The sequence below is a fragment of the Carassius gibelio genome, chromosome B23 (assembly GCF_023724105.1).
Source record: "Carassius gibelio isolate Cgi1373 ecotype wild population from Czech Republic chromosome B23, carGib1.2-hapl.c, whole genome shotgun sequence".
Lineage (NCBI taxonomy): Eukaryota > Metazoa > Chordata > Actinopteri > Cypriniformes > Cyprinidae > Carassius > Carassius gibelio.
In genome coordinates, this window is record NC_068418.1 from 6,676,477 (window position 1) to 6,686,603 (window position 10,127).

The window sequence follows — 10,127 nt, forward strand, 5'->3', positions numbered from 1 at the left end:
CCCGAGACAAACGATAATGAAGGGAGAGGACAGGTTCCTTCAGGATGAAACCACCAAAACCCTTGATGACCTCACTGTGAGTCATCACTGTCTTCAGATCCTGTAAAAGGTCCTGAATGTACTATTGATCAACAGAGAGCTGAACCACCACACACAAGGCGTACCGGGCGTACAAACACAAGACATCTGATGCAGATGCATTCTGCCCAGCAATTAAATTCAATCATGGGCCGCCCATCCCTGCTCGAGTAGCTCAATGCTCATCCCAGCACACATACATACCTGCAGCGGCAGCAGAGTGTTGCTGTTGTTGTCGGTACGGAACATGTTTTCTTCAATCCAGGATTTAGGTCCCAGAGAGCCGGCGGAGCGGGGAAACTTGGGCGGGGCGATGACGTTACTGGAGAAGGGTTTCTTCATGGGAGAGATCTGGTTGAGCGAGCCGGGCACACCCATGCCGCCCCCGCGCCGGTGGTCTCTGCCCCAGGACACCCCTCCAGAGGTCCAGCCGCTGCCCTGATGGCTGCCCCACGGCGACTGCTTCATCATGGGCTACAGACAGACAGAAAGTACAGTTAGATACAAAACACAAGCACTTGAATGCAAACACTATACTCAACAGTTCAATAAAATCTGACATGAATTAATAAACTAGATGTTCCCGGCCGATAAGCCTGTACACATGTGGTATTAGTAGTATTGGAGAAAGAGCATTTTATTGGACAAAATTATGCATACCTTGTTTTTGTTGTAATGAATGCACAATTGTAGTGTATTTCAAATCTTACAAGTATAAAAACTGTATATGCAGATAATATAATATTAATGGCTACTTAAAGGGTTAGTTCACCCAAAAAGGAAAATGTCATTAATGACTCACCCTCATGTCGTTCTAATCCAGTAAAACCTTCGTTTATCTTCTGAACACAGTTTAATATATTTTAGATCTAGTCCGAGAGCTCTCAGTCCCTCCATTGAAGCTGTGTGTACGGTATACTGTCCATGTCCAGAAAGGTAAGAAAAACATCTTCAAAGTAGTCCATGTGACATCAGAGGGTCCGTTAGAATATTTTGAAGCATCGAAAATACAATTTGGTCCAAAAATAGCAAAAACTACGACTTTATTTAGCATTGTCTTCTCTTCCTATCTGTTGTGAGCACGTTCACAACACTGCAGTGTAGCGGTGTCCGGTTCGCGAACAAATCATTCGATTGAAAAAAACGGTTCACGGTTCTTTTGCGCTCGAAGTAATGGTGTCATTTGCGATGATTGCCCTTGGTTTATCTTCGGTTTATCTTAACATTAGCACAGAATCAGTTCAGAATCAATCACCAAAAGAATCAGTTCGGTTCAGACGCTCTGTGTCGGTCTGCTTCACGCTGAATCACACATGCGCAGTATCATCAGCTCCTAGGTTCACGAATCGGATGCGTCTGACAGAAACGGTTCTTGACTCATGAATGAGTCAATGTTTCATTCATTATCTGACTCGGCTGGGTGTTCATCTTCAGTTCTCTCTTCACAGCAGTTCAGTCAGTGTACTGTTTGAGTTAATTAATTACTCCGGGATATTGGTTTGTTTGAACTCAGAGGGAGTGTCAGATACATTAAAAAAGTTAACAGCTTAAGTCATTTGTGGATTAATGCGTATTAGAGACACGAACCGTTTAAAACGATTCTGTTCGATTTGGTGAACTGGTTCAAAAAGATCTGGTTACATCGAATGATTCGTCCGCGAACCGGATATCACAAACTGCTTTGTTTTGAACTCTCACACAACAGACATGGAAGAGAAGACAATGCTGAATAAAGTCGTAGTTTTTGCTATTTTTGAACCAAAATGTATTTTCGATGCTTCAAAATATTCTAACGGACCCTCTGATGTCACATGGACTACTTTGATGATGTTTTTCTTACCTTTCTGGACATGGACAGTATACTGTACACACAGCTTCAAAGGAGGGACTGAGAGCTCTCGGACTAAATCTACAGGGCTCCAAACAAAAAAATCGACTTAGGAGCCATTGGCTCCTATAAGAAAAAAACTTAGGCGCCAAATGATTTTTTTAGGTGCCACAGAATAAACATGTTTTATGTGTTTTATTTAAATTATTTATTTTACATTTTAACTTTTTAATCATACTGATGTGTTTATGTCTCATCTTTTGTTGACTTTATCAGCATTTTAATCCATCTTTTAGATGACCTAGGAATGAAGGTTCACTTAAAGTGGGAGCTACTGTAAATGTTTTTTCCAACTTGAAATATACAGTCATGCGTTGTTTATTACACAAAATCTGTACCATTATCATGGACCATAAGCATCACTTGGCCCCTGAGTATAGTTTGGGGTCCTCCTCAATGCATCCTGTAAATGTTGTCATACTCTCTTAAAAATAAAGGTGCTTCATGATACCATAGAAGAACCTTTTTTTTCCTGCCTAAATGGTTTAATAAAGAACCTTTAACATTTGAAGACAATAACAGATTATGAAAAGGTCAGAAAGAGATTGTTCTTCAAAGAGCCTTTGACTGAATGGTTCTTTGTGGAACCAAAATTGTTCTGTGAAGAACCTTTTAAGCTCCTTTATTTTTAGGAGTGCATGTCTTTCACACTTTCAGTCTGTTTTTCTTAATTAGTAAAATTACATTTTATAGGAGGAGTTGCATCATGTAGACAACAGGTTAAGTAAAAATATAAAAATTCAATAGCTCATAAATATAGTAAAATGCTCTTTTTTTATAGTTATTTTTCTAGCTGACTGATGATGGACACCGAAAGGTTACTGAGGTTAATATTACGTAGCAATGTTAACAAGCTTTACACGTTTTCTGCAGTTTGAAAATGTTGTACTGTATAATCTCTTATAAAATAGCCTACCTTTTGATGTTAATTCATGTTCAGTAGTAAGTAGTAAGCAAGGTATGATAGGTTCACGTGCTGCTTGAACTGAGGCACTACTCGCAATCGCATCGAGTTAAAAACATCTCAACTTTTCAGAATCCCGCAAGCACGCACCGCAGGTCATGTGACAAGAACCAACCAATCAGCTTCATCCTTTCCAGTACCAAAGTTGAGAGCTCAGCCAAGATGAAGGAACAGCTGGTCATAGCTGTATATGGATAGCCATTTTTAAATAAATTTAGTAACAGAGCTGCTGCAAGCGATTTTTAGTGCTGCAAATCCATTTATCCTTTGCTGAAATTTACGCGTCTTCATGGAGAGAGCAGGTCATGGATGCTTAGCAAAGGCAGATGCCTCAGGAGCGCTTCTTCCCAAGCGCATTGAAAAGGAGAAAGCGGCACGCCTAGCGTTTTCCACGCGTTTTTAGTCGCGATATCTGAACGGCCCCTTAAAGAGCAGCAAAACTGTATTTATTGTTTGAATTTTGTTATGAATTTTGAATAATTTTAAGCTGATACTTTGTAAATTAAAAAGTAACAAAGCACAAAGCGATTACTGGACGGCAAGTGCACTTCATATAATTAAGTTCATGCATTAACAGAATGGACTAAGATCTTGTTAAGAAGAAGCCCTTATGATTATAAACGAGAACGGCTAACGATATTGCCAATATCCACACAGATGACATCTTTACTTGTTGTAGTTTGTTCAAATTATGAACGAAATAGACGCTGTTTTTCTGCACTTTTTCTTCAAGTCTCCATCATTTCTCTTTCGCACATTTATCAGGTGTGTGTCAGTGCTGCTGCGCGGCAGATGAGGACTGTTTAAAACTCCTTTTCCCACTAAAACTTCAATGCGCATTCACTCAATGCGTGAACATAACAAACGATGTGAATGCAAAACAATCAGGAAAAAAGGCATTACATGCAATTTTTTAAGAGATAATATGTAAATACATAGGCCTAGTCGCCAGTGGCGACCTCAGCAAAAACTTCAGTCGCATTTTAATATTTATGGTCGCAAATGCGACCGTTTTAGTCGCAGTTTGGAGCCCTGATCTAAAATATATTAAACTATGTTCAGAAGATGAACGGAGGTCTTACTGGTTTGGAATGACATGAGGGTGAGTTATTAATTACATAATTTTCATTATTGGGTGAACTAACCCTTTAAGTGTGCTTAAAGAGTTCACTTTCTAAAGAGTTTGCTTTCCAAATATGACGACTTCCGCTGCTGAGGTCAATTTTAAATAACATGCATTTATGTGCTTGAAAACATTCCATTCACTTTGCACTTCTAACAGAAACTAAAAGCTACAAATATAACCTGTGTGTGGGAATCTGAATGAGAGTAACTGGTGTAATCGCCCATATGCAAGTGTGTGTGTGTGTGTGTTTCTTACATGACCAGGCTTTGCCTTGCTGTGCAAGTAAGAAGATTTAAAGCTTTGCATCTAACACTGCACATCTCGTGCACACAGTGGCATCAACACACGCTCTCTTTATTCCAGAACATAGGCCAAAAACACTCACAAATGCACACCAGACAGTGACAAACAGACAAACACATTTTCATTATCAACGTGTGTCGTCACCGCATTGTGTGCACAACTCTCCCCAAATAAGTGTCCCACCCATCTCCGTAATGTCTTTGTGTGTAATTGGGTAATGGCCAGTGTGTGTGTGTGTATGTAGGGGATAGTGAGAGATAATTGCCATTGATGGCGTCTAGACACTGGAAAGACTGTGTACTAAGCAGCAAGAAGTAAATCACACATAAACCTGCTGGTGGTCTGATGTAAAGTCTATATGGTGTAATGGCAGACATGCATCAACCAGTAGACTCATTGCTATACTGCTTATACTGTTTTAGGTTAGTTAAACATAAGAAAGACAAAAGAAACAAAGCGCAGAAGGTGGTTTGGTGATAATCAACCGTATATTTAACTACTACAGTTACCACCAACTACAACTTTCTGGCGCTATTTTATTATTGAACTCAATGGCATTGAAGGATATATCAACTCTGCCTTAAAAAGTCATTGCGGTTGATAGGATGTAGTACAGGTATTGGTTTCAGATGTATCGTGTTGCCTTCCTACATTTGAATCCAGCCAGCATTTCTCAGCTTTCAGATGCAACTGTAGATGTGTGTTCACTGCTTGTTTAACAGCGACTTCAGATCACGTCATAAGAATCAGATCTATTCATTTATGATATTAGGTTTTACTGATTTGTGTGTTGGATTTTTAACTCAGTATTACATAGTTTGAAGGTGTTTCTGCACTGATGCCAAATGTATCATTTACTTGATATGAATAATCTTATCTTTTGGTTTGTTTCATCAAGCTCCAGTGAAAAAGTGCAAATAATTAAATGAAATTATGTATAATTAATTATTTTTAAGTACCTTTATTTTATTAAGTATTTACATAAATAGTACCACAGTGGCATTTAATACAAACATAAGTAATTGTCTTGTGATGCACTGTTGAAACTTTAGTGGAATTTGTATGTTTCTCTTCTGCTCACCAAGGCTGAATTTACTTGATCAAATGTTCAGCAAAAACAGTAATAATGTCAAATATTATTACAATTTACTTTTTAAAAATGAAAATGTTAAAATAACAAGAAACATTTCTGATTATTATCAATGTTAAAAAAAGATGTGCTGCTTCATTTTTTTTTGTGTGGATGCTTTTCCAGTATGTTTTTGCTGCATCCTTTAATGCATCCTTGTTTAAATTATTTTATTAAAAAAAAAAAAAAAAAATATATATATATATATAATCTTGCCACAATGATAACATAGGCTACATTTTCGGGTGACATTAAAAGGACTCATTGTGTGATATAAGATCTTGGTCATGCCTCTCACACCTACATGCACATGATTCTGGACTCTTGAATAAAGGGTGTCTCCAGCTAAACCCTAATATCATGCTAACAGACATTCACTCTTAACAGCTGTTACACCAGCATGACTTCACATGTGCGAATATCACTCTGACATATAGGGCCACTCCTAAAATCATGTGACCGCCCCCCCTCCGCCTCTACCCCACCCCCACAAGACCAGACACACACAGACACTGAAGCCTACCATACTTTACTGGCAGCAGACACCAAGATACCACATCTACGGCGATGGAATATCATTCACAATGCGTCAATAACATATCACTGTATGAGAGTTTTCTGTGGGAAACAGATGCTAGACTGATTCCCATCTGTACTTTATATTATTAAAATAATGCTGAAATGCAAAGGAATACTAACATTCACCAAAATGGCCACCATGTAAGTGGAATGCTTGCGTAAACTGCAGATTACAGTAATAACAGCTTTTTCTAAAACTGCTGCAATTTAGCCGGGTGTTGACATCTCTGGCCTCTAAGCTCTCAATAGGAAATTTCACTAAATGCCCTAGAGGTCAAGACATCCCTGGAATGTCACGTGAATCCCTTGAAAGATATCACCACAGCTCGTGCTTGATGTGCCCCTGTCCGCTTTCAGAAAGAAATGGAAAAACATACTACTATTTTCTGCATTATACAATGTGCAAACCAGCTACATTTGCACAAAACTGTACAAAACCAGAGCAAGCTGTTCAGAATACTGTATCCCACAATGCACTGAACTTGATCTGACCTTGCATTTCCACTGTGACGTCTCTTTCTTGACTCACTATTTGATTGTACTACCACAAGTTATGACACAACATCAAATTGCATTAAAAAGCACAGAAATTATGTGATTATAACTGCCAATCACATTGCATCATGTATAGCTACTGTTGTCACAATAAATGGTTTTTTTTTTTTTTTTTGAGCTCGACACTGGAGCACAAAACCCTTAAAAGAAGAAATTTTGTAAATTTCCTACTGTAAATATATAAAAACTTTATTTTTGATTAGGAATATGCATTGCTAAGGACTTCATTTGGACAACTTTAAAGGCGATTTTCTCAATATTTAGATTTTCTTTTTGCACACTCAGATTCCAGATTTTCTAATAGTTTTATCTCTGTCAAATATTGTACCATCAAACCATGCATCAATGGAAAGCTAATTTATTCAGCTTTCAGATGATGTATAAATCTCATTCATACATTTATAAATCTTTTGTTAAAAGACCCTTATGACTGCTTTTTGTGGTCCTTGGTCACTTATTTGAAACATACTAATACTAATTTTTTAATTATGTTAAGCAGTGCATCCTGCGTAGTACGCAGTAATGCTGGTTTGTGGTGACGCACTGACAGGCCACATTTGTATGCAACTCACAGACGTCACAATGGCTTCATTGAGCGCTGCATTATGACGCAACAGAAGCCGTTTCAAGGCCGCGATTGCGTCACAATGACAGCCGCCTTCATCTTTAGTATTCTACAAAGGCCTTAATAAGCATGTAGTTAATTTCTCAATGTTTTGTTTGTTTGATTAAATGGGTGCTCTCACCTGGTGGTGGTTGTAGTTGTTCCTCTGGTGCAGAAAGGCGCCCTGCTGCGGGGGGATCTGCGGGCTGAGCGGGGACCGGCGGCTCTGCGGCGGCGCGTTGATCTGCGGGGAGAATGGGTTGCTGAAGCCCTGCACCGGGCACGGGTTCGCCGAAAAGCTCTGGAAGAAGCCCGGGTTGATAGAGGAGGGGATGCCTGGGTAGAAGTTGTCAGGCTCGGTGGTGGGGATCTGGTTTATTGCGTTAGCGGCATTGTTGACGGGTGGAGGCGGGGAGCTCGTCTGCACAGACCACGGCGTCCCGAAAGTGGGCAGGGAGGGGGAAACCGAGCCGCCACCGCCGCCGGGGCTCTGCATCTCCGGGAACGCGGCCGCCGCGAGCATGTTATTGCCGCCAGTGCCGTTGTTGATGTGGTGCGCGCTGGGGGACTCCATCTGGGGCTTCACCTTGGACGATGGCGCATCAGTGTCCAGGCCCGTGGAGGAGGAGGAAGAGGAGGAGGAGGAGTACGGCTGCTGCGGCGGCGGATCAGTCTGCTGATGTGTGTTCCGGTCGCGCTGAAGGTCACCGGCTGTCTGTGCGTGACCTACAGCGGAGAAGCGGCTCGGGTCGCTGTCGGCGGCGCTGGTCTGCTCGCTGTAGGACTGAGAAGCTGTCAGCCCCGCAGGCTCATCCTGCATGTTGCGCTGATGTGACGGGAAGAGAGGGGACACCAGGGGCGAGCTGCTGGGGCGCACCGGGGACGCGCTGGGATAGGGTGTGAATGCGCCTCCGCCGAACCGTGTGGAGCCGCTGCTGATGTTCGCTGTCTGCAACAAACCGAACCCGTAATCACCCATTTAACTGCGTCAAAACAGCGCAGCTCTCCTATTCCCAGGCCAGCTCAAGAACAATAAGAGAGGCACTGTGTCCTGTAACTTCCTACAGCCTGTTTGGAGCGAGAGAGGAGGAGTTTCGGTCGCCTTTTTACGCACTGTAAATATTGTTCGCCGATTTAATTGTCTGCGGCTTATTTTAGCCGTTCTAGCCGTCCGACCGACCGCGCATCCCCCTCCTCGCGTTACCGGCGGATCTGATGTGCTGCTGCGGCACAGGATTAAAACTCCTGCATGCGCGTCACCGCCGCGTCATAACGCCCGCCTCCCTCACAGCCGCAGAGAGAGCCGCAATGTGCGCGTCGCTCATTCATTATTCAGGAGGTGCAGCAGAGCAGAGCTTGTCGGACTCGGAAATATGGCAGCTGCTCGCTCAAATGCTTGTTCGGGTGTCTTCCAGCCTTTTCACCTTTAGCCTCTTTAATCTCTCCGAGGTTCTACTCATGCATCATGCGTGCCTGTAATAAACCCGTAGTAAACGGCGTACTGTGCTTGGGAACCAGACGGAATTATGAGCATTCACATATCATATTACACGACAGACCTTCGATGCCTGATCAGACATTTGAACTATGTTAGCACATGGCAGTGTAGCATATAAGTGTAGTATAGTCCCATAGTATGCAGTGTGTTCCGCAGTACACAATTATACTGTTTATAAGTATTTAGTAGTCTTTATTTTATAATACGTATAGTAAATAGTGTTTTCTATTAATGTACTATGTAGTATACAGTATAGATTGTACTGTAGCATAGTACATAGTAATGTAGTATATTCTATGTAGTATATTATATAGTCTGCAGTCGTTTATTATTGTGAAGTGTATATTTAATTGTGTTGTAAACAATATATAGTGCAGTAATTTATATTTAATGTAATATACGGTCTAGATTATACCATAGTATTCAGTAAACAGTAAGTAGTGTAGTGTATTCTATGTAGTGCACTATATAGTATATACTATTTAATGTTTTTGTAGTATATACTTAGTGCAGTATATTATATATAATGTACTATACGGTTTAATTTATACAATAGTGTCAGTACACAGTATGTGGTATACATACATTAAGTATACATACTATATACTTAACAGTGTAGTATATGTATATAATTTACTAAACAATCTAGACTGTACTGTAGTAGTCAGTACATAAAGTAGTAAATAGTATAGTGAAGTGATGTGACCCATACTCCGAATATGTGCTCTGCATTTAACCCATCCAAAGTGCACACACACAGCACTGAACACACACACACACACACACACACCCGGAGCAGTGAATGTAGTACTGTATAATCAGTGTAGTACACTATTTAGTATGCAATTGTTTATTATTATTGTGTAGTAGTGTATACTGTATTGTGTAGTATAGGACACAGTGTTACACGGCAGACCTTTGGTGCCTGATAAAACATTTGGATAATGTTAGCGGATGACAATGGAGCATATAAGTGTAGTACAGTACATACCTGTAGTATGTGTAACAGAGGGTAAAATATGCAATGTTCTAGTAGCCTATATGTTATAATACGTATAACATAGATTGTGGTACATTTCTTATAATGTGCTATATAGTACACATTCCAGATTATATTCAGATTATATGTAAGCATTCGGTACATAGTATGTACTGTAGCATATCCAATGTAGTGTATTATATAGTGTGTGCAGTTGTTTATTATACAATATATTATGTAGTGTATACTTATTTGTGTTGTGAAAACTATATAGTGCAGTAAATCCCATATAATGCACTATACAGTCTAGATTATTCCATATTTTAAGTACACAGTAAGGAGTGTAGTATATTATATGAAGTGCACTTTATATCCACTTTATTTAATATATTGTGTAGTGTATACTTTGTGTAGTATTGTCTAA

The 10,127-nt window shown here is 40.2% G+C and overlaps 1 protein-coding gene across 4 annotated transcripts in view; it reads right to left on the reverse strand.

Moving 5' to 3' along the window:
• The window catches only part of cpeb2 (cytoplasmic polyadenylation element binding protein 2), a 32,336-nt gene extending 23,884 nt beyond the window's left edge, over positions 1–8,452 (reverse strand). For 3 of the 4 annotated variants that reach the window (XM_052594825.1, XM_052594824.1, XM_052594823.1), the window contains exons 1-2: positions 7,369–8,452; positions 283–552 (exon numbers count right to left, since the gene is read on the reverse strand). In XM_052594825.1, the coding sequence (XP_052450785.1) occupies positions 283–552; positions 7,369–8,205 (1,107 nt within the window). In that variant the 5' untranslated portion in view covers positions 8,206–8,452. The remainder of the gene's footprint in view (positions 1–282; positions 553–7,368) is intronic. The other variant, XM_052594827.1, reaches the window with a different exon arrangement.
• Between the last annotated feature and the right edge of the window lie 1,675 nt (positions 8,453–10,127).